This window comes from Pocillopora damicornis, chromosome 4 (genome assembly GCF_964200805.1).
Source record: "Pocillopora damicornis chromosome 4, jaPocDami1.2, whole genome shotgun sequence".
Taxonomy (NCBI): Eukaryota; Metazoa; Cnidaria; class Anthozoa; order Scleractinia; family Pocilloporidae; genus Pocillopora; species Pocillopora damicornis.
The window spans coordinates 30,766,512-30,791,131 of NC_142673.1; the positions used below are offsets into that span (position 1 = coordinate 30,766,512).

Here is a 24,620-nt window from a genome sequence, read left to right on the forward strand (position 1 = left end):
TTTATATTCATTGCTTATTGTCTTGCATAAGCTTATCATACACAAAAAGAGACGCAAAGCAGATTTTCTAATTATTTTTCAAAAAAAAAAAAAGACGCATAGCCTGGTTGATATGACTAGACTCTCCTAAGTAAGTGGTTCGAGACCTCGTCGAAGGACACCCCAGACTGTTGTGACGTCATCGGCTCCTCACTAAGTGTCATAGTTCTTCAGGTTTTCAAGAAATTATACCTCTTTAGAGGCAGCGAAAAGATGTTACGAAATACTTCCGGTATGGTGAAGGCCTATTTCTATGTTTCTTCTACATTTTTGCTTCTAGTTCTAAGGATTAACTGTGCAGAAGTTTATTGATCACAAAACACAACGAGTAATGTGTATACCATTCGTCCTTACAGCGGCGATGATTTTGAGGTGTACTGTTATCACAATACTGATGGTGGAGGATGGACTGTGCTCCAACACAGGCTGGATGGATTAGTGGATTTCTACTGGGAATGGGATGACTCGAAAAAGGGATTTGGACCCTTAAATAGAGATTTTTGGTTGGGTTTGGATAAAATACACCGCCTTACGAGTCAAAAACGCCTATAAACTTCGCATGGATCTGGAAGATTTTAACCAGGCGAAGGCCCACGCCCAATATGATCAGGTCCTTGTTGAAGATGAAAGAAATAACTATAAACTAAGGTTGGGTGCTTATAAAGGTAAGCGCGGATAAATAAACTCTACTGCCTTCTGGTTGTCTGTAGCCGGAATAGTTGAATTACACTTGTTAATATTGGTTAAAGAAAGGATTCTAAGTCAAGGGAGCTTGATAATATTTAAGTCGTGTAAAACCATTTTCATTGTGTTGAAGATTGCCAAATATCAGTTTGGTAAATAGGTGAGAAACAAAATTTACAAAATAAGCTGACAATCTGCATACCGAAGCTGAAAATAAAATCTTGCGGATCAATTTAAAAACTGCCGAATTGGTTTAGTTTTTAATCCACGAGTCGTTATCACTAGCCATCCTTGTTCGCTGTCGGTAAGCTTGTGCTAACCATTTGACTCATTTTTTTTTTGACCTGACTAGATAATCTGGCATTTTCCAGAGAATGATATACAAGTCCATTGATTATATAAAAAAAAAATCCGTGGGTCGACATTTGATGCTGCGACTCGTTTACTATCTTGATTAATTGCAACATCTGAAAGTTAATTATTCTCTATGTTGATCAGCCTTGAAAATCCACCTTTATATGGATGCTGTATCTCCATAATGATCATTATCTCATTCTAATCATCTATCTTCTTAAAGGGTGTTAGAAAAGTGAAGATGATTAAACACTAATGTCAGTCAAGGGTTAACTGTTATTCCGAGAGGGACGAATTGGTTTTCCATATCAGCTATGGGCAGATGTGGAAACTGCTGCTTAAACAGGAAAGTAGGATAGCAAAAAATTGTATGATAATCCAAGGGCTAACACGGAAAAGTTGCAAGTCAATTTCATTTGACCCTTATACATTAATTTTGAGTTCTACGATTTAAAGATTTTGCCAAAGCATTTTGCTACATTCGGTTAAATTAACAAGGGATTTCTAAGCACCTGCATTTGGCTCAGGTGCTTGTCTAAACCGTCCAATGTCTTTGTTTTACTACAGCTATTGTTCTGATTTCAAAGTTCGACGAAAATAATTATCTTATTACAATATATTTGTTGGGGTTATCTTTGATTCGTTTTGTAGACATAACACTAATATTTGATTGTCTTTAAAAGTTGAAAAATCTGCGCAGTTCGTGTCATTGTCTATTTTTCAACAATGACATGTGTATATTACATATCGTATCATTCGAATTCAAATAAGAGGAGTCTTTCTTCGCCATCCAGTATCACTCAGTTTCGAGCACATGTCGTTTTTCCTCATCCCACCGAGACTACACTGTATAAGCATTCCTTGTCTCACAGACGAGTTAACTTTTCAGCTTGGACTACGCTCGAATCACCGGTTGTAATATATGTAAAACTGCTAACTTGTGTTCCTAGACATCTTCCGAAGCATGTGCAAGATGGCAAGTTGGATGGGTCTCATCTTCCAGCAATAAATTACAGGGTTCAAAGATGAATTCAGATAGACTGGAATTAGTGATAAAAGATAAATCGGACAGTCAGATATATCCTGACGTACGCCACCAATGTAAGCATGAAGGCAAAAGCTGCAGTGAATGGATTAAAAAATCACGAGTAACGCGGGATTCCCACAAAATCATCAAATAAACAAATGCTCTAAACACCCAAATGAAGATCACCACCACAACAACTCGCTTGTGAGTCACAAGCTCCTGGTATCTGAGATGAAGTTGAACTGCTAAGAACCTGTCCACACTTACAGCCACAACGCCAAGGAAAGAAATTGTTGAAAATACAGAACCAGAAATATTCATGATGCGGTTGAGCGTTACAGCCAGTGACGTTTGAAATGGTTGAGCAAATAAACTAACATCAAAATCAGAAAAAGCTAAACTCAAAAGCAGGGTTTTTAAAGTTTTTTTCATTGTCGAAGTTTTGTGTATCGCGCAAATTGTCACAAAGTTCAATGTAATCGTGGTGTACGTTAAAAAATTGTTGAAGATACAGCTTGCGATAAAAGTTGAACGAAGATCTTTAAGTTCTGTGTGCTCGGGGAAATACTGCGAAGACTCGTTGCAGTTCAATTCGTTTATGATGTTAACTCACTTATCTTGAATGCAAGGGGGAAACTTTGTGAACTTTACCGGGGTAATTTCTACCTGTTTCCCTGACTGACTCTTCTTTCTGCTCAAAATATTTCTTTTCCCAATACCTGGGATTAACAAAAAGGAGGCGGTAGCGTTTTTCTTGGGCTCAGGTGTAGTTTGTGGTGACTTTGTTAAATCAGATTGTGCAACTTATGCCCACCTTGCCCAATAGAAACGAGTCATAATAGTAAATGAGCTCTTTACATAACAAAATAATGTATTTATAAAAGCATCGATAGCCAATTTAGTTGGGTTCGGAAATTGAAAACTTCAATGGAATAAACAGAATAACTAGATGCTCTTCGTCGATCTCGGACTCTATTGTGTCCGGTGTCTTTTTTTTTTTTTTTTTTTTTTCTCGTTTTTACAGTGAAAGTTTTAAATATCAAATAACTTGTCGTGTAACTCTGTCAAATCAAACAAAGTCGAGTAGGGCAGTTTCTGTTTGTGGCTGGTTTTTAAAGAAGCCTACTTTCTCCTTCTCTAGAAAAAATTTCCCTTAAATACTGTCGACCACAAAGACAACTGGGGGGGGGGGGGGGGGGAAGGTAACCGTTCCTTTTCAACAACACGAAAATCGCGGTGTAGTATAGTATAAAAATTTTTCACAATCGCCATGTTTTGCTCTTTTTGTTGTTGTTGTTTTTTTTTTCTTTACGCAGGGAGAGAACCCACAGAATAAATCAAAGATTTACATCAGTCTCCTACCTACGGAAATTTGCAGGTGGTATCCTTTTCGTCTTTCCAACTTGACACTTAAATCAAGATATTAGCATACGTCCGTTGGCGAGAGGAACTACCAGCTGCTTTAACAAATACACTTGTGATTAAATCGCTTCCGCATAAATAGTGCAAAAATGAGGCTGAGCGAATAGTTTTAAGGCATATGATACTTTCAGCACACACATCGTAATTTTTTTGTCGATCAAGTTATATTCAAGCAAAATCATCATTCGAATTCGAACCGTGACTCGAGCTTGTGTAGGGCTTAAACTTAGGATACAAATACATAGTCGGAACACAAGCACATGCCAGCGTGTAGACAGGTCAAAATATCTGACGTTGACAGTGTGAACCTTTACAACTTCTAATTCTTCATAGCGTCAGGTTTTAGCTTTTCCTTGAAGTGTTTGAAAGGAAGACCCTCTATGTCAAAAATTAAACTGTTCCAAAGATCAACAGTCAAAAACTTAATCTTGAAATTCCTTTGTCTGATAACTAGAATGTCCCCACTAGAATGATTTTCCTTGAGGGGTTGTCGACCAACAACAGATTTATTTATTTTGAAGGATCAACACAAAGACACGTGATCGCTTTTATAATCTTTTTTGGAAACTTTTAAATATAAAATGCGATGTTCTTGAGAAAGATGAAATATCAACGTCGACTGAGATTTTAATGAGTCTACCCTTTTCCCAAAAAGCATTATATGACTCATCATGACCACAGTGATAATTTTATTCCACGTTAATGAGACGATCAATGTTAAGAGGGGTTTGTAATCCAGAATGGAATTACCTAAAGAGCTAAAAATAACACCAGATACCAGCTTCGCTTACAAATCATGACTCACATAGTGTGATCCAAAAACAGAGATCACAGCGGTGCATGTTGATGAGATAATCATTTTATAGATTGTTAAACATCCAAAGTAGAATCGCCTGAACAAACTAATTATAGTCCCTTATTCACAAAACGCGGCAGACCAAATGCGACCCAAAACATGGATAGTATTTGTACGCCTCGATGACATCTTTTATCCGAAATAGTAGGACTTGTACAGACAAAAGTAGAACACGCCTTCCTCGTTCTTAAAACATGATTCGCCATTTACGATCGAAAACAGAGATGACATTGGTGCATATCCATTCCAAAGGCTGAATCTGGAAAGCCGATTCACTAACATGGAACACTGAGACCCCTTTCAGCAGATATCAACTACCGGCACCAAAAGAGACGACTTATTTACGATATTTACGCAAAAAGGGGACCTAACAGAACGACCTAATATCATCGCGGATCGAAAGCGACCAATCAAGATCAACTTGAATTAATAAAGGGGATACGTTTCTAAAGAAACTGAGTCACTGTGTCGGTGGGAGAGTATAACGAGTAGGAAGTAGGAAGGACTGACTGACGTCTCGACAACGGAAGTCATCATCAGAGCAGGGTGAAGAGCTGTAGCCAACCGAGTGTAACGAGTGCGTTTCGTGTAAATTGATTGGTCATTTTTTCCATGATGTCATTGGCTGCAAGAGTCAAGTAACTTAAGTTGGTAATTTGGTATTTTCAACTGAGTTGTTAACGTTAATTGATCACCGTTGAGAGTTTCAAAGCTGACGATTCGGGTGTTAGCCCTTCGTCAGAGCGAAAGGTGATGAGTCGCTCTGACGAAGGGCTAACGCTCAACACGTTAGCTTCGAAAGTCTTAACAGTGGCCATCTTCACTCTGCTCTGATGATGACTTCCGTCGTCGAGACGTCATTCAGCCCTTCCTACTTCTTAGCACTACCCTCGCCCGGACGATCAGACCATTCAATCGTGGGTCAGGAATATGCAGCCGGAAAAAATTACTTTAGCAGGATTCGATGCCATGACTGTCTTAGCATTCCGGCGGTGCTCTAAAAACTCAGGAATTAAGGCACATTGGAACTGTAAATTATGATGATGATATATTTAGACAGTTGTATAACGAAATTAAGCAAAGGATGTCATAGCATAGTTTCAAAGACGACTAAAACATTTTTTTAAATTGATAGAGCTCCATAAAAATTCAGTTTTAAACAAGACTTTATGATATCATTGTTTTGCAATACCAATGCAAGCTTCTTAAGGACGAAAATTCCAGTTCTGATTTGTTATTCTGAGATTGCTAGTTACTTGAAGTGAATCACATCGACTTTTCAATCGGAGTTGAAATGTTCAGCTTTAAGCATATTTCCTTCAAGTCCAGGTTGTGATTAAAAATTTCAGTGTTATACATTTTCGCTAAAGTTGATCAATGTTTCACATTATTTCATGCAAAATTACAATCGTGAATTGGGAGATTTAACCAAGATGATGGTTTCAAATGGTGAACACAACTATCATTGTTCAAACATTCAGTGTACCTGAAATATCTTCCTTTTGATCGAGAATTTCTGAAAAATATGACAACAAAATATTGCAAAAATGGGAAACTTACTTTTAGATGCATCATCAACGTCAAATTGCCCGTTTCAAATTATTATTCAGAGGTAGGGTGGTAAAATCTAGGAACAAAAACTTCTTGAAAAATAGCGTTATCCTCCTCTTTCCCTTCGGATTTGAGTATTTTGTAAAAGTAAGCAGCTTTCTTGATATAACCCACCGTGTCGAACTCTTTAACACGCGTTTTTTGAAAAGTTTTGTCAACCTCGCCTTTTCAATCATTGCGTGTATTAATGAACTCGTCACCTGAAGAGTACAATTGGGTAAGAACCATTTATTTCACATTAAGCGAACGTCACGGAAGAAACTTTTTTTACTCCCTGATTCTAGCTCTTTACAACCAGGCAATGTTCAAAGTAAAATTACGATCGATTGAGATGATACTCAAAGTTCAACGATGACAAGGCAATACTCACACATCATGGATTGTTGCACGCGATTGCAAAATTACCTCAGCAAGCAAAATAAACAATATTGTACCTTAAACAAACTCCTAAATAAATCAATACCGTAGGAATTTCTACAAATATCCGCTTAAATAGACCAAATGTCGAAATTCTCGCTAAAAATTTTCTTGATTCAACAAAACATTTTCTTAAATTCGAGAAAGCCTTATACATATCTTAATGTTTGCTTTTGAAATTTACACGAATTGCGATCACTTGTTGCAAAATGAACACGTGGGAGTTGAAAAAGTATGTTAGAGATTGTGTACATTATTATTAACTCTTTTGTATAAACCACCTGTAAATGTCCTTAAAGTTTTTTAATATTGCTATATTTTCTAAACATATCGGAAAGTTCTAAATACCCCCTAAAAATATAGGTTATTTGTGGAACGGCCTCATCAACGTGGTTATTCATTTAATTTTGAAAACATGGATTAAAACGCAATTTTCCATGCAAAGCTATAAATACAAGCCACAACTTCAGTCGTGACAATGAAAAATCACCAGAGGATAACATATGAAACAAAATGAAACGGGGTTTGTACGTGTTCAATGTTTCATGCAGTTATATAGCAAAGACCCTTCAAACTACTTCTTATTTAACCAAATGTCCCACACATTCCGTTATCTTTAAGGACAACAAATATATCTATGAACTTGAATTACTGCTTTGTTAGGCATCTGCGGCATCTTTTCAAGCCGAAAAGTAGTAAAATATTTCTAATGTTATTAACAATCATTAGTCTAAGTCGGTTGAATTGCCTATAGAGTAATTTCATGACAGAGAGGTCTACAATAAACGCTGTCTTAGCTTGAGGTGCACTATCATTCCGACACAACCCGTTAAATCGATTTTTTATACTGGATCATGTGAATAGACACAATGGATATTGACCTGCTATTTTATAATAAGAAGGAGCCTCCCGGCGTTAAACTCGCATTTTCTTTCTTATACCAAACGGAAAAGACAACACAAGTTGGCTAATTGACAACTGAAAAGAAGATCAAAGGTCGAGGTAAGTTTGCGGATTTTTATTTTTTTAACAGAAATCTGAACTCTGACTGTTGAAAGGGGGAAGGTGACTTCCTTAATAAACCTCCCTTTACACCAAATAGATGTACAGTCAGTGAGTGGAGCAACCATACTTTTTAACTTGTTCACAGTCAGTATGAAACACAAGTAAAGTTAGACCTTCAACCGCAAACACCGATATCATCATGATCGGACCAGCACAATGTTCAACTAAAGTGAACGAGTGTACGTATATCTAACAACGCGATTTGATGGTTGTATGCCACTTGGTAAAAAGGTTTTTTTAATTGAGGACCATAATCTTCCCAATTACGCAAGTGTGGCGATTTTTCTTGATATCTACACATTATAGAGTTTCTCTTGAGCTTTTTTTATTAATAACGCTTTAACGCTGCGGGTCGTTTTTTCCCTTTTCATCGTGGATCAAATTGTCGACTGACAGAAGCCCAACCCAACTGTGCCTCTGAATTATGCCTTTAAAAAAATCAGAGGACGTGACTTTTTCAGCCCAGTAGTGATCTTTTTGTGTTAGTCAGTCAAATGCTTCCTGTACTTTACTGAGAGATCTAACAATATTGAGTTAAGTAATTAATTGCTTTAGTAATTCCTGCGATCAACAACTGAGAAGCTCCTCCTACACGTTCAAAAATCAGATGAAAATTATGTCAGTTACCAATAGAAATTACTGTCTTTGACCAAGAGAAAAGAAATTTACGAGCGATATGGAAGGATAACTGTTAGACCTCTGTTTGTTATGGTACTTCTGATAAACTTTATTGCGATAATGAGTAACGCTGCTTGGTATTGTTTGAGCGGAAAAACTGTTCATCGGAGATTAATACTTAAAAGCAATTCAATACATAGAGACTGACAGATAAGTAATGACTATTAATTGAACAGACCTTAAAATCCACTTGAGAGCTAAACATGACATGAAAAATGACGAAAAAACTCTTGCCACTGCTTCTTGAACTAACGATCTCTTGAATGAAGAGCACAGTCAAAGATTATCTGTTACCACCGCCAGCCGTCTTTTTAGTTCAAGATGTAGACTTTGCTAATTTTTTCTCCTTATTTTTATCATATTCTATCTATTATTATTTTTTCTATCTCAGCCTATTATCAAACGTAGGGTTTCAAAGGTTTTCTTCAAAAAAATAATAACTACTTGAACTCAGAAAATATTGGTAAAACAGTGCTTGATTTTCTTATTTTACTTTTTTATTTACAGATGAGTCCTATTGCGAGTCTGTTAATCTTAGCCTTTGGAGTCCTAGTTTTAGTAAATTCTGCACCGGTTAACGACAAGCTACCGCAACTGGGAAGAATTATGTCCGTTAACCATAGAGTAAGGCGCGATTCAACACCACCCCCTCCTCGGCCATGTATTAATGGTACAACGACAAGTCCAAATGGTACAACGACAAGCCCAAATGGTACAACGACAAGTCCAAATGGTACAACGACAAGTCCAAATGGTACAACGACAAGTGCAAATGGTACAACGACAAGTGCAAATGTTGGAGCAGTACTGGAGAAGATTGGAATTATCAAGAAGAAGATAATTGGAAAAATTCTTTCTGTCACCAAGAGAGTGAAACGAAAACTACCAACAGTACCCAAGCCTCGAGCATGTTGATAAAATATCCACAAAGATTGAAAGAAAGATCGAAGAAAAAGGTGAAGATTTAACAGACCAAGGATCAGACAATTTAAAGAAAGATTCCATAGGGAAAGTTTCCATTTTAAACGTAATTGTCATGTAGCGCAGTTTATTGGTATATTGATGTTCAATTTCCACCATAAGATGTAATGTCTATTCGAATAGGAGCTCTTAAGGGAATTCAAGAGTGTAAAGATTGGCAACCGAAAATTTAAAAACAAACTGAATTTTGCTTCCTTTACGAAGCAACACAGCAGGAAATTTTCATCTCTGACTCCTCAAACTTGGTGTATATCCAATGTAAATAAATTTCATGACATAAAGTGAAAAAATCGCTTACGATTACGATAGTTATGCAGTTTTCCAGCAAAACCCAAAGCTTTTTGTTAAGTCGCGAGTATCATTAGTCAAACGAAAACACGACAAATCATGTTTATTACATGCATGACGCTGGCTAAGGCTGGTTATATCGGGAAATTAAGTAGTGCAGACTTTCCAAGTAGGTACAAAACAGTCAACATGTGGCTACTCTCTTAGCCTTCCATGGTTACTTAGAAGGCTGTATTGGGAGTTATATTTACACTTCACATGGCCACCAATGAAAAGTAAAGAGGAATAAAAAGGATTACTCTAGAAAGTGTGGAAAATTTTTTCATTATCCCTTTATCAAAGAATTTCCAACTTTAATACACGATACAGATTATGATGTCGATTAATATATTTCATACTTCTTGTTGATTTTGCTGATCAGTATTAAGGTACACACTTACTGAGGGTGTTCATAAAAATTCATTGGCTCATTCAGTGCTCATTTATATTCAGGCCTATTCAAGTAAGTCTAGCATTATCACTTCCGACACTCTTCATGAATACTAAATCTATTTTTGTTTCTCAATTTAACGGCACATAATAGCTTCCTTTGAGAAATACCATTGGAACAATTATAAAATACCGCAATATGACTTCCTGAAAAACACGGACTCTCTATCAAGTAACATACTTCGCGTCCAAACTACCAAGTAGTTATTCTTCTTTTCTTTTCCCTTCTTTCCTATGTTCTCTATGGTTTTTTGAAAAAAAATTTTTACAAAAAAAATTCTCCTACCTTTCACCGAAGGTGTAAAAATTTTAATCAACAAAACTAACTCATAAAGAATTATTTTTATCACAATCGTCCACGGAGAAGAAGCATAATTTAAACTAAGGGTTCAAGATAAGTCTTGTCTGAAAATGCGTTAGATGCATTTGACTGAACGCATTAAAACTTAAGCCTTTCAACACATTTCATTAAAGATTTTCTAAGACAAAACCAGCAAATGTTTTTTGAATTTTCTTCCCACCACAGAAGCACCAAACCTAACAGAGATCCAATGATTCTTTTTGAGGAGACAGCAATGCACATATCAACCAGTAAATGAGAACAAAGACTCCATAGACAGATGGCATCAGGATCCGTGCGTATCTGTCCACCGCGTTCAAGGACAGACTGGCTTTCATTCTTTTCCTTTTGCAGGAGAACACTTGGTAACAAGCATCCGGTACACCTGCATCGTATCGTTTGTTTTGTGGTGAATCGTCCGACGCGTGATTGTTGAGTGGTCCAAGCTGTAAAGTATCACAGTGTGTTTGGATTAGATTATGCCCAGATTCTTCACTCTCTAACTACAAAAAAAAAACAGTGGATGTAAGACTATTCACGATTACACAGGGAAGCGCGCCAAATATCACTGTTTAAAGGCATGGTAATAATGAGATACACAATGGGGCTTTCGATCACCAGCTTTTTCAGAGAAAGGTAAGCAGTAACTCTGTTGTTCTTTTCTTCTTGTTCCTTTTTTTACCAAACACCAAAAGTAGAATTTTTCTTTTCCCTTCAAGCGGTATTACAATTTAAATTTTCAAACTAATTGGAACGTAATACTATGATAAGATTCTTCTCATATGACCCGCTTAAGAGACTTGACGTATCATTTCAGTGTACAACTTTAGCATAAATTCAAACTAACTTCAAAGTCCTCGTGAGTAGACATCCTCCTCTTCTTTCTGTCGGAGGTGTTTAGCACAACAATATATTCCAACATGGTGGCAAACACAAAACCAAACGATACAAAAAGGTGGCAGTCGATGGCCTTCATGTAAGACACACGAGGCATCGAGCTATTGACAGTTCCTACGAAAGAACATAATAGCAGCTGAAACTTACTTTTGATCTTGTTGGCAAAGAAGTTACGTTTCTATCAATTTAAGTAATCAATGCAATTTTTTTCTCATATTATACATCGGCGAAATAGGGAGAAAAGTTTGACATTAGCTCTATGCATTAAACCATAGCGGTAAATAGCGAACAAAAAAAATTGCTCTACTTTCTTCTTTAAGTTTTTTTGAACACTTTAGTGAGCATATTTGCGTTTTCTGGAAATATCATTTTGTTTACCTTTTTTTTTTCTTTTTTAGTGTACGTTGAATGGATAAAATAATTAGAGAGATAGTGAGCAAAATCAGAATTTCTCTCAGTTGTAAACGTCAGTCATCAATGAAGTCATAGACAAAAATTTATCTCCTAGACTCCGGGTAAAATGGCTTACTTCTCTGACTAGGATCAATTGATTGTGCGTTTTTTTTTGTTTTGTTTTTTTTTAAGTACCGCGCGCTCTTATTCTCTTACCTAAAAAGTACACAATAGTAAGCACAGTTGTTATCCCAAGTCCCACACGGGCAGGCACGGCATCTTTAGGAATCCACAAAGCCATGAATGATAAAAGAACAATCATGTAGCTGGGAACGTACACTTGGAGAACTGTATATGACGTAAGCCGGTCGAATACAAAGGTAGCGTACAAGTTGGAGAAAGCGCCTGTTGGAAAGTAAGAGTATCCCCCGGCTTAAGACGTATGAATTTAAGAAATAATCCTACTTAATGAATATCATTTTGACACGACATGACATTTCTCCTCATTTCGAATGCAGATGATTGTAGCTGTTCCCGATCGTTTTACAGGTCACAAACACCAGAGCTTCCTTGAGCAAGCTGAAACATTATTTCCTCTTGGTCAGCCTGAAACCTTTCGGTTTCCCTTTTTGAAAGATTGCGTGAAAGTTATTACTGATTATGAAGTTAATTTAATGGCAGAGGGTTTTTCAATCGCCAATTCAGTTGTAATATCGCAAAAAGCATTACAATGGTCGTTTTCTAACGTACATACCAGAGGAAATCTTCTCGTGTTTATAACTGAGTTTCACTCCTTTGTACTCATACTGAGCCATGGCGTCATCATAAACACCCACGACGCATTTTTCCGCTGCTAAGTTGCCCCAAGTGTAGTTTAACTTTGATTCTGTCATTGAAACTAAATAACAAACGAGTTTGGAACTGATGAGTGGTAGAAAACAAAGCAGAGCGGTAGACAGCGAGATGTCCTGAGTAACTGAGTGTAAAAGTTTCATCTAAGAGCAGGCGATGACCGATCAAGCCGTCTAGGTCGTTCTGTTTTCTTCCAAAGTCACCTTCGTGGAAAGCTTCCTGTCTTGAACTAAGACTTTACTTTTTTGGCTTTCCACTGCCTAATACTGGCGTCCTTAGTTCTCCTTTGCTGTTCATCTTCCTGCTTTTGTTTGTTTGTTTTTTTTTCTGCTTTTTGTGTAGGTGTGTTTGCATGAGTGGTCTGGCCCTCGTATCCATCAATTAATCTCCTTAGTGTGGCTGTTCTATCTTTCTAGCCCTTAAAGGTTTTTAAGGGCAGCCTGTACCCACTACATAATTTAAAACTGCTGTAGTTTATTGGTAACTGTTGGGTACAAATAAAGTTTTTGTTGACCAGCGGGAGAAATTGGAGGTTGGAGAAGTGAAAAGTTGAATACTCACAACTCTCGATAATGAGTTCACATTTCTGTCTGTCAAATGGATACATCTGCAGCTGCATGTGACAAGCCACGTCTAATGTGATCCTAATAAAATATCAAAATAAAAAACAGTAAATTTATCTGAGTGTAATTTCCCAGATGCGAAACGTGGACCAATTAACAACCGTTATAGAATTGAAAATGTTGTAGTTGGTTGTTGTTATTGTTGTTTTGTGGCAACTTGAAGCAAATATTGTTCATGTCCTGCACTGTTATCTTCAAATACAAAATTAGTCTAGTTCCCAGTCACCAAGGCTTTGACAGAGGCGCATTCAACATACTTCTCAAGTTTGTTATCGCTTTTGTGGGGACTGATAACAAGTTTTTTTCAACAAAAGTAAGTAAAAAAGCATGTATGATATGAACAATTGCTAATTTACCTGGACATCTGTACCACCACTCCGTCAGGCAGGATATACACCATTTGATTGTCTTTCATAACCTTTATGAAAATAAGCAAAATGTCTAAATGTTTTGAAGGTTAAGGATTCTTTTTTAATAGTCACGGAAGAATCGGCGAGTTTTAAAAACTGCTTCATCTGCTTACTTACCAAATAAAATGTTTTTGGAGGAGACAACTATTACTTTTAAGGATAAAAGAGAAAAGCCCGTGGTTTTGCTGCATAGGAAAAGTTCTTCAAGAAACATGAACGTAAAACCTTACATTTTTAATATCTGTTTTCTTGGCATTCATGAAGTAGGTGTCTGGTGTCCAGATCTTTTTAATGTCATTTCCACTGAATGCGAAATTCCTGTCTTGACCTTGAGCAAGTCTGATATCTGACCAAACTTGAAGGAAATATAAATCTAAGCTGTATTCCTGTGGAAGAAAAAATATGACCTTCAAAGAACTGCGAGTTCACAGAGGTTTCAAGCCCTGTTGAAGCCCTATATTGTTTTTAGCCTCTTTATTACTTATAGATAAAATACATCCCTGCGTTCATCATTCTTCATAATTTTGCTTATACATCTAAATATTTAAAAAAAAGGAAAAAATATTTTGCAGTTACATCAGGGATCAAAATAAGGAATATTTAATAAAGGTTAGGTGTAAATATACATTTATCGTTTTTAAGAGTCCCGCTAGTCAATACTGCTAGTCTTCGTGAGGCGACGAGGTCGAAAGTCTTAGTGTCGCTATTTATCGCACCTTGGTTTGTTGTAATTGGTGTATTACGGTGAGCTGTCATTGGTGCATTTCGATCCTTTATTATTCTGACCATGAGATGCTGTTCCCTCCGCTTTGTTACCGGTCGGCTGTTCATGTTATACATTTTGATGATAGGCATCCGTGCTTTAGGAATTTCGATTCCGTTATTAATTTACCGTTATTAGAAATGTATTTGTTATGAACGATCAACTTACCATTTTTGCTTCCTTCATCTCGCCAAAAGCCAGGATTTCAAATGTGAGTGCCACCTGCACTGGCTTACCTGAAACAAATGAACGGACTCAGCGGTCTCCACTTGGAAAGAGCGGCTCATCCCTAGTTCACCGAAAACGAGACCTGGGTAGGAAGTATCTACCTTGGTAGTCTTTATCTCGGTAGTCTCTCGATTGATGCGGTCGCAAGATAGAAAAGAACTGGAGTCATTGACAGCGTTGAATATCTTTAATACAGCTGCGAAACCTAATCTCCTGTTCAAGCGCAGAAGTTTTTGTGAATTAGACAAAACAATATGTTACGCCAGTAGAGCGCTTTTGGTTTAAAGAGGAAACTGTCCCCAAAACTCCAAGCACCACTAGTCCTATCATGGTAACTGCTCAAGAATTTTACTCCACAATAGCACTAAATTTTGCACGATAAGTAAAGTTAGTTGAATATTATTAAGCCAAGCGAGGAGTAAATTACGAAAACAGTACTGTTGGAGCCAAATAGAGTTTGACTTAAGGTTTCTATCAGGTGAACAGGTAAGCATGTCTCATGGCGATTTCTCTTTCGTCGAAACGAGAAAAAAAACTGTATCCTAGAAATAGCAGGGAATATCTCTAAGACTGGTACAAAAGGACAACCTTCTCACTATATTACCGTAAGTAGAGTCCAGTGATTAAGGTGCCAGGGACTTACCTGGAACAAACGGAGCAATTGATGGATCATAATCCTCCATTAAATTTTGGAAGATTCTAGACGAATTTGTGATCCATTTTTTGTTTTCAACCGAGGTATCATTCGTATTATTATTTCTTTTGCTAGAAGGAAAGCGAATTGAAAATAAGAATAAAAACCATCGTGAGCCTAGTGTGAATTAATTCTAAAATGATGAAAAGTATGTAGCACCCACCCACAAGCTAAGTTTGAGACGTTCTTTTACATTATCTGATACCCCCCTGTTCGCTAAATAAAGAAAACATGAACTAGAAATCTTATCTGACGAACATTATCAAAGCTTCTGACCTGTTTCAACGGAACAAGATAATACGAGAAAATGATAAGACGTACAAGTATAACAAATGACACTGTTAAGGGTATGAAGATCAAACCATGTAGAACTCATCAGCAAGAATCCAATGAAGAAAATAACCAACATGGAATAACTATAGGAAAAAGTAAAGTCGACACTCACATAGGATATTTTTGCGGCATTTTGCATCGCGTGACACTCGCCTAACCTGTGCTGACAACTTATCGAATGGATATCAATAGCGAGAAAAGGTTTGAACCTGAGTCTTTTCAGCTTGATTGGTAATATTGCAGTCATCCAGTAAGCCCACAAAAGTTCATTACGTCTACACTACACAAATTGACATTTAAAGAACAGTTCTCACTTTCATAGCTTCGTTGTCATCGAGAGCCAAAGCTGACTTTACGTCAAAACTATGGCGAAAGACCACGCTCCCTCCTTTTCAAGTTTTTTTATGTACCTTTTAGATGTAGATTGTAGTCAACAAAGAAAATACTTACGATTGAGCAACACAGAAAGAGATGGAAATAAACACAAAAAGCAGCGGGGCTGAAGGTTGGTTGGAGTACATTTTGAGGCTGTGTTCATCGCCGACTACTAAAAACTCTCTCACTTCAAACGAGTTTTACACCTGTATTATCAATAATTCAAAAGCATAATATTTTAGAAGTTACCAACCACAGCTACAAAATGAAATAAAGGTTAAGACCTTTATTTAACGTTGAATTAAAGCAAGACTGTTATACTTTCTCATGATGAAAAGGGAGGATGAAATCTAACACACACGCTCACACATATTCTGTAATTGCAATTCAAAAATCATGATTTGTTATAAGCATTTAAGGATCTATTACGTATGTTCAGTTTACCATAAAAAATTCTAATCAGGTGTGCAGGTTGGGCGCCGCTACAGTTATTCAGAATGGATAAATTAACAACTTTAGTTTGAAGAAGTAATTTGAAAAAACCCTACGCCACCTATTTAATATTAATCAAGGGCAAGAACATTGCAGTTTCTGCATGTAAAAGATGAAAAGAAGATAAGGATATTTTGGGTTGTATATTGGGTATTGCCTTCATCACACGTCTTGGGGTAAAAGTGATGAACATCGTCCTTAAAATCAATTGCTCAGTGGTTTTGTGGGTATATTTTGCCTTTCTTCTATTTAAATTCCCATAGGTTCATGTAAATTTCTGCGTTTACAAAATTGTTCAAGTAACTTTCAATCTGCTTGTAGGTTCGTACGTTAATAGCACCCGAATAATTACAGCGGGATCGTGAATAATGTAAACATAAAATACACTGTGGAAATGCATAAAAATAGAGTTGTTTGTTATCGCTTGAGTAAACATATTTCATAAAAGTCATAAACAAAACCATACGACCTGGGTAGTTTGGTTAGAAAAGTGTAAATAAATTTCATTTTTTTTTTTAATTGAAAGTCAAATACCTTTGAAAAAACGAAATGCGTTGGGGTTCCATTCATCAGCGGGAAAAAATAGTTTGTGTCTATTATAAGCGTCGGTTAAAATAATTAAGAACGACCTGAAATAGTGCCAAAGTATTAAATGACTCTGACGATTCAGTTATGAATTATTTTAACGTAGACAATTAAAATGTTCAGAAACGTTACAACAATAGAACATCAATAGAATTTCGGCCTCTCAGTTTTAATGTTTTTCAAACTATTTCACACCGGGGCAAAAGTAACTTTCAAAGACATGTTTTACTTTATAAAACTTTATTATTGTAAAGTTTTACTATTGTTTGGCAAAACAATAGAGCATCAATAGAATTTCGGCTCCTTTTAATGTTTTTCAAACAAATTCATCATACCGGAGCAAAAGTAACTTTAAAATACGGCAAGACTCCCTACTAAGAAAATATGACCAACGACTTAATATTGATAAAAAAAAAAAGTCGGCAACATTTGGTGGAACAATGTCATCAATTGATTCCTCTACTCCTCTAAGTTACCACATAGCTACAAAGAAATCGTTTTCCTATCAAAGTGAAAATAAAAACCTTGTAAACTAAGAATTAAATATTTCTGTTTCCATGAGCTGAGAAGGCTCGTCTTATTCTCGACCGATACATGAACACCTCTATGTTTGCTACGTTTGAAGTGAACTTATATAATCCATATAATTAGGGCTCCTTATTGACGTAATATGGCAAATGGAAAAATAAAGTACAATTGCACTAAATATTACGCTCAACCTACGAGATTTAAAAAGAACTTCTAACAAGAACCTTTCCGTAGAAAGTAAAAGGCGAATAGTGATTTAGCCATGGTAGCTCGACAAGGTAGCTTTTACGGCCACAGTCAAAATTACAATATTTAAGATGTACTTTTCTCATTTGGCCGTTGGATGATAATAAAAAAAGTGTGCTTAACACGCTTTGACAACAAGGTATATGTTTTGAATATATGCGTCACTTCAAAACTAAAAAAGGTGATGTGTTGCATAGTCAAGACTTTCATCACATTCCCGCGTTTTCTTCATAGATTTCTTTTGCATAGAAATCAGTGGAAAATTATCGACCTCTTTGCCCTGTGAATCTAACTTTGGGAAGTATATAAAAACGCTACGTAATCACTCGAAAAAATTTTAAATCCCATTTTACAAAAAAGTTGTCTGGAGTTTTCATTCTCTTCTTCTATGATGCAGAATACTGTCCTCCTTCGATCCAAAAGGGTTTTAGTGAGATGGTAGACGATAGCCATGGCCAATCCACGTCTTCTGTGACATTCTAATGTATGAAGCATTGAAATGCAGCCATATTCCGCAATCAGTCCCCATGAGACAAGCTGGTCAGTGTCTTGATAATACACCCCAGCGGTAAGTGAGTGGGAAATCAAGTTTTTAAATCTCTTCAAAGAATTAGGGTTGCCCCCAAATTTCCACATTGTATCAATTAGGACTGCGTCTTGAAGCCTCAAAGGAGCAATGAAGTAGCCGGGTGGGCATTCACTATAAAGATAATACTTTTATTAAAGTTTGCCTTCATGCTCTTGGCTACTGTAACTCAAATTGTTACAAATTAAGGAAACCATTGGAAGTTAAATTCAAAGTGCTTTGTGCAACACCCTTGGGCATGTCCCATAAATGACAATGAATCTGATTTTAGTTGACTTTACAAACAGAAATAAAGCTACCATAGAAAAAATACTGGGTACATGTTAACTTTTCAAGCTCACACCAGCAGAATTTCATGACCAAAAAATTATTAGAGCATATAATAACAAATACACAACTTAAACCTCTCTTTCAACTCACTGTTTTTCTAATTTAGTGACATCAGTTGCTGTAGCAAAATATGGAAGGGATTCAAGAGTAACTTGAAGTCCATTTCCCTTTGATTTCGTGATCTCATTACCAATTTCAAAACATCTGGGATCACCTGTCAAAAAGGAAATACCCAATCAAAAGCTTTGATAAATACATTTTTCTCAATAGATGCTAAAATAGGCTGATCATACCCACAAGTATTTCTGGTGAGGATGTAAACCTGCTTAGATGACTTTTTTCAAGTGTCATTTTCAGCTTCTCTGTGGAACAACTTGCAAAAATCACAGATGGGGGAATATTGTAATCAGTCTGAAATTAAGAAAATATATTAACTAAAGTTCATAGTTAGTGATTCACTTGTTCTTAGGGGTTGTCAAGATGGTGGCAGCCATTTGACTTCCTTTATGTTAGCAGTTGTAGCAGTGAGAGACTAAAGGAATACCTTAAAGCAAAAATTTTAGATTTCCAAATGGAGGAAACATTTTCTTCCTTCGAAAGAAAGATGAATATTAAATAACTTGGTTGTGTTCCCTCTAATAATTTAGGTTGCATTGGTAATGATTACGATGAAAGTAATGATGACAATAGCAATACTTAGATGGTCGAGTATGTGTAAAGTAATAAGCAACCAAAAACAGAGGAAGGTTCTCACCAATGCTTTATAAGCCATATTTTCAAACATTACTAGGTCTGGGTTGGGCCAATGGCTTACATAAACATGACCACTTGTCACCTCTGGACTTTCATTCATTTGTTCAAGGCATCCTAACATCTAAAACAAGACAACTCATAAATAACAATACCTAGAGTAAAAATAAATCCTGAATACTTCTGTCCATCTGATGGAAAAATCGACAGTCTTCATATTTAAGTTAAAAAATGGCAAACAGTCTCTCAAGTGTTTCTAATTCATTTTGATCTCAACATTTGATCTAAAATGATCAAAACAGATTGACAAGGTATGGCTGTAAACTGACCATTTTCAAACATAAAAATCTGCCCAGAAATATTTGGCTAAGCTTCTTCTTGCTGAGGACTATCAGTTACCACACCAAAAATTGTCTATTGCCTTATTGACATGAATTCATAAAAAAGAGTTTCAGTACCAAACCCTGAGCATACTGTTACTTGCTGCATATCTTTTATGAAAATCTGTTGCACCTGGCAATCACAAAGGTATATTAAAGATGTAACTGCACTTGATGCTTTCCTGTAGTTGCACTTAATAGTTTCCTACTTAAGTAGATGTATATTCCAAAATATTTTTGCATACTAAAAAAAAGGGGGAAAATCAGGATCCTAGTATGAAGACATTCTATGCCCTTTGTAACAGTTTTTGTCAAGGGTGATGGCAATAGTTTTAGGAATTTTACATCCACATGCATTTTCAGATCAAAAGATTTTTTTTACACATAACACCTATAAAGTAAAATACTGTAATTTGCATGAAATTTGGTTGATTTTACCTTAGTTGAGATGGCTGTATATCTTGGGTTTTAAACAAATTGTAAACTTTCACAAGTCCATTAGCACGTAAGTTCCTCAGATAAATGACCCAGCAAGCTTTTCAGGGTTAGGGTTAGGGTTAGGATATGATTGATTGATTGAATGCACCAGTCAAAGTAAATCCTACCCTGAGAAATAGGTGGGTATTGGTACTGAATAGTAAACAAAACCTGACAAAGCTCCACCTATCCCGGAGAGGAGGGGGGGGAGGGTCAAGCTTTGCTATGGCTGGTGTTTAAGGGTATTTCTACAAAGCCAGTTAGTTGAATATCAAGTCAGATGACTCTACATTAAATAAATGGAGGTCAAAAATGTACAATGGTTCTTTCCAAACAGGAATCCATATCTAATTTCAAGTAAACTCATAACTGCAGACTTTATTCAGGTCTGTCAGAAGGTAAGAGTTTCAAGACCCAGGCTGCTCCAACTTGATTTTCAAGGAATGACCCCTTCAAAGAGGCTTCAAGTAAAAATTAAATCTAATGTAGCTTTAAGTATCAGTCTCCTCTCATATATACATATTCGGTAAAATTTCCGCACAGCCCCATCCTACATTATGCATTCAGTTCTTAGATAGAGAAAGCAATGACAAAAACAATACATTGCCATTGGGAAAACAGATTTGTTTTACAATAATATCGGGCTGTGCCGAAATTATACCACATATTCTGAGTATAGATCGATTTCGAGCGGCGTCGGATTAAAAGGGGCATTGCAACACCATTAAATTTTTGCCTCTGTTCATTTGCGATGAGAATAATTACACAGATCCTTCTAGGACTTCTAGGGGTCGTCCGATCGGTCCATGTAAGCAAGTCGTTATTAACGTAAAGTTACATCTGGAAAGAAAGAGATTACCATTAAAGATCGTGGAATGTCCTTTTTAAGTGATTCAACGAGTTCTGGAAAACATTTCAGAGTAAGTTCTTCCAGGAATACACTGCCAGATATATCGTTCTCCATGTTGTGTACGCCAGTCTCTCTCCTTTCCTTAAACTGCGTGGTAACCAAGCCTTTATGATGCCACACACGTGCAGTCATGGCGGACGAAGGGAGCGAGTTTGAAAGGCCGCGCAAAATTCCTAAAACACTGAAAGAAAAGGACTCTGGAAAACGGCTTATTGTAATCCTAGAAAAAGCTTCACTTGAGACAGTTAAAGTAAGGACAAAACATTAATATTAGTGGAGGACAGTAAGGAGCAAAGTTAAGTTTGATAGACTCAGGTTGCTCTGGAATGTTACCACCACAGCAGTTTGCTTTATGTGGTATTCTATACTAACATACGATATATTCTTTCTACCCATAGAATGGAAAAAGTTTCGAGTTACTTAATTGTGATAAACATAAAACTATAATGAGGAAAAATAAGAAAGATCCGGCAACAGCTAGACCAGACATCACTCATCAGGTGAGGTTCACGTTACCAGTCTTTTCATTTCTTTTGCCAGTTTTTTTTTAAACCTCAGCATAAGTATGGAATATATTTGTGGGTTTCCTTCGATACTAGGAATAAATTGTTACCCTAAATCAAGGAATAAGTAAGGACCATATGTAAAGCACATCACATTGACTTCTAACCAATTTCTTCTTTCATTACTTTTCACCCGTATTAAAACAGAGTTTGTTGATGTTACTGGACAGTCCGCTGAACAAAGCAGGTCTTTTACAAGTCTACATTCATACAGAGAGAAATGTCCTTATTGAGATTAACCCACATACCAGAATACCAAGAACGTTTGACCGCTTTTGTGGGCTTATGGGTAGGTACAGGAAGTCTTTTGATACATGATCTATTGGTGAACATAGTGAAAAAGCTAAAAATATTCATCTGTGGTTTTGCTAAAAGGACTGCTTCACAGGTCAGTAATGGATCCTCTGTGTTTGCATCAGTGCTCTAATATCACTTTGGTATCAAAAACGAAGTAAAATAACCTAAAAAGCTTACCTACCATAGTATGGTATTTATATCATTTCTTAAATACTTTTTAGATACTTTTACTTAGAGGTTTAAACTGTACAATGCTAATGTTGTAATTTCTTTTCATTAAAGTTCAGTTGTTGCACAAACTTAGCATTCATGCTTCTGATGGTCCTCAAAAGTTACTCAAGGTGAGCTTCATCATGGCAGTATAGAAAGATTCCTTGTATTTCAAGGGGGGATTATTATTACCACCATGACTAGAGACTTAAACTGCGAAAAAGCTAATTATTGACTTTTTGGATTGTTGGAGTGATGTGCACAGGGTGACTAATCCCTGTCTGTGTTAAGTTGTCTGTGCGTCCTGCATGTGATGCTTGACACATGCATACACCATGTTCAATCCTAGAGTGAAGTGAGCATCATAGTTCAGCCAAGATCTTCAACAGACTGGCTGGTTCCCTTGTCTCACACAATACTTTTCAGTATCTAGTTCTAGCTGTGGAGAATGGAGCTGTAGTGATAATAAATTGTATCACTCCCGAAGTTCTGAACTTGTTTGAGAGATGTCATTCAACATCTCTTGTTGATTATATTTTAATTTCAAAGTGTACACCCCTCCAAGTGAGAAAGTAGATAATGGTACCTTTTAAGCACAATCTTTGTTTCTGCTCTTATTTTCTAATGAATCAGTCAGTGACATGTAATTTTAATTATCAGGTCATCAAGAACCCTGTAACAGATCATTTGCCAACTGGTTGTAGGAAAGTGGGTAAGTTACTGTAATCAATTCATCTGATTGTACTGAGTGTAACTAAACGATGTCCTTACTTCTTCTGTTCTGGTTCATTTATGAAACAGAAAACTGATATTTCATTTCCTTTCAGGAACATCTTTTCATTCTGATAATCTTGTGAAATTAAAGGATGTTATACCAAAAGATGAGCCCATTGTGTTTGTTGTTGGAGCCATGGCACACGGCTCGGTAAGGCTTTAAAGAATGATGCAAGTACTCAAAGTGAGATGCTTACCACTTCACCTCTACACCTAAAACAAGTGCACACCACTGAGATAATGAAAAATTGTAATAACAGTTATTTCATACATCCCTGATTTCTAATGGTTGTGGTTGTTCCTTCCTCCTCCTCCACTCTTCCTCATGTCTGTCCTGTCAGATTGGCCCTCACCTCAATTTACCTTTGACATAGGTACCATTAGTTTTCAAATCACAAATTTTTTTTGAAACAATTAAATTTCCTCTACCTTTCATTTATTCATTTTAAATTTTTTCTGCAGATTGATGTTCCTTATGTGGAAGACACTGTGGCAATAAGTCAATATCCATTGTCAGGAGCTTTAACTTGTGCAAAAATCTGTACTGCTTTTGAAGAAGCATGGGGAGTAGTGTGACAGTAGATGATCTTTTTAACGGCTTTGTAATGCCATCATTAAGGAATTCAGGGCAACTGAGTAAACAGAAGAAGTTTTGGTACTTTGAAGAGCACCAACTTGTTTTCTTTGTAATATAAAACTATAAAAATAGATTTTCTGGTTAATGATGAGTATATTGCCTTATCCACTATCATATTTTTTAATTCAGGAAGCAACCATGTCTATGGAAGTGAGTTGTGGGAATATTTTCAGTACAAATGTCACTCACGGTATACTTTCCCTAAGAGAAGTTAAACCTGCCCTTTAACTCTTCACTTGAAGGGCAAGTCACAATTGTATAGAACAAAAGATACTTTTAATTAATATGTCAATCTGCAGAGTGGTTTTTGCCAGAGACAATTCATTAAAATAAGACAACAGGGAATGCAAGAGTTGGCTTTTTTCATTTTAAGTGGTGTTTGAAAAGTACAGATTTCTGACCAACATAGGGAAGAACACTTGCCAAGAAGTAAGTGGAAAGGAGTCTGAGAAAGTTACTATATTTACTTCATTTAACGTTGCAGATGGAAGAAAATTACCATTAACTACTGCACTCAAAAAAATGCGAAACCTTATTAGAAAAATGCAGCCTTCATTTGAGTAAAATAAGGAAAAAGAAAACAACAAATGCTGATACAGTTGAACTTGTTTTTAGCAGTCATTTGTCAAAGTCCTGATTTTTCTCCCTTAAATACTGTTATTTTAACTTCAATTAAGTGATTGAGGTCTCTCCTCAATGAGTTCTCATGCCTGTTTGTATTGTCAAGGTTATCTGGTATTGACTGAGTTGATAACATGAATTGGTCACTTTTACCATTTTCAAAACTGTGTTAGCCCTTTGTCATCACTCTAAGGAGTGAATATATAACCATTAGCCTCTATATAGGGGCGTCAGTGGTCCAGTGGTTAGTGCGCTGGACTCTGGGTCGAAGGGCCCGGGTTCAAGTCCTACCAGGGGCATGTCGCTGTATCCTTAAGCAAGATGCTTTACCCACTTTGCTTTGTCTCTCGGATAAGACGTAAAGCCGGAGGTCCCGTCTCACAACCCTTCTATGTTACAAATAAATTGTGGGATG

The 24,620-nt window shown here is 36.5% G+C and overlaps 4 protein-coding genes across 4 annotated transcripts; 2 read left to right on the forward strand and 2 right to left on the reverse strand.

Moving 5' to 3' along the window:
* Positions 1–7,319: 7,319 nt before the first annotated feature.
* On the forward strand, positions 7,320–9,214 carry LOC149047699 (uncharacterized). Its single transcript, XM_089203717.1, has 2 exons — positions 7,320–7,412; positions 8,661–9,214. The coding sequence occupies exon 2, from the start codon at positions 8,661–8,663 to the stop codon at positions 9,066–9,068; it is 408 nt and encodes a 135-aa protein (XP_089059843.1). The 5' UTR covers positions 7,320–7,412; the 3' UTR covers positions 9,069–9,214.
* Positions 9,215–10,205: 991 nt separating this feature from the next.
* Positions 10,206–16,781, reverse strand: LOC113681716 (gamma-aminobutyric acid receptor subunit rho-1). The gene is made up of 10 exons (XM_027198835.2): positions 15,895–16,781; positions 15,061–15,182; positions 14,358–14,425; positions 13,657–13,812; positions 13,373–13,434; positions 12,955–13,037; positions 12,296–12,439; positions 11,758–11,946; positions 11,099–11,262; positions 10,206–10,697 (listed from the first exon to the last, which is right to left on the reverse strand). Exons 1-10 carry the CDS (start codon positions 15,963–15,965, stop codon positions 10,449–10,451), a joined length of 1,308 nt encoding a protein of 435 aa, XP_027054636.2. The 5' UTR covers positions 15,966–16,781; the 3' UTR covers positions 10,206–10,448.
* A 338-nt stretch (positions 16,782–17,119) lies between these two features.
* Positions 17,120–21,198, reverse strand: LOC113681715 (uncharacterized). Its single transcript, XM_027198833.2, has 5 exons — positions 21,053–21,198; positions 19,341–19,460; positions 18,880–18,997; positions 18,677–18,800; positions 17,120–18,370 (listed from the first exon to the last, which is right to left on the reverse strand). Exons 1-5 carry the CDS (start codon positions 21,155–21,157, stop codon positions 17,959–17,961), a joined length of 879 nt encoding a protein of 292 aa, XP_027054634.2. The 5' UTR covers positions 21,158–21,198; the 3' UTR covers positions 17,120–17,958.
* On the forward strand, positions 21,199–23,929 carry LOC113681679 (ribosomal RNA small subunit methyltransferase NEP1). Its single transcript, XM_027198787.2, has 7 exons — positions 21,199–21,353; positions 21,502–21,603; positions 21,814–21,955; positions 22,246–22,304; positions 22,834–22,885; positions 23,001–23,098; positions 23,410–23,929. The coding sequence occupies exons 1-7, from the start codon at positions 21,234–21,236 to the stop codon at positions 23,521–23,523; spliced, it is 687 nt and encodes a 228-aa protein (XP_027054588.1). The 5' UTR covers positions 21,199–21,233; the 3' UTR covers positions 23,524–23,929.
* The last annotated feature ends 691 nt before the right edge of the window (positions 23,930–24,620 follow it).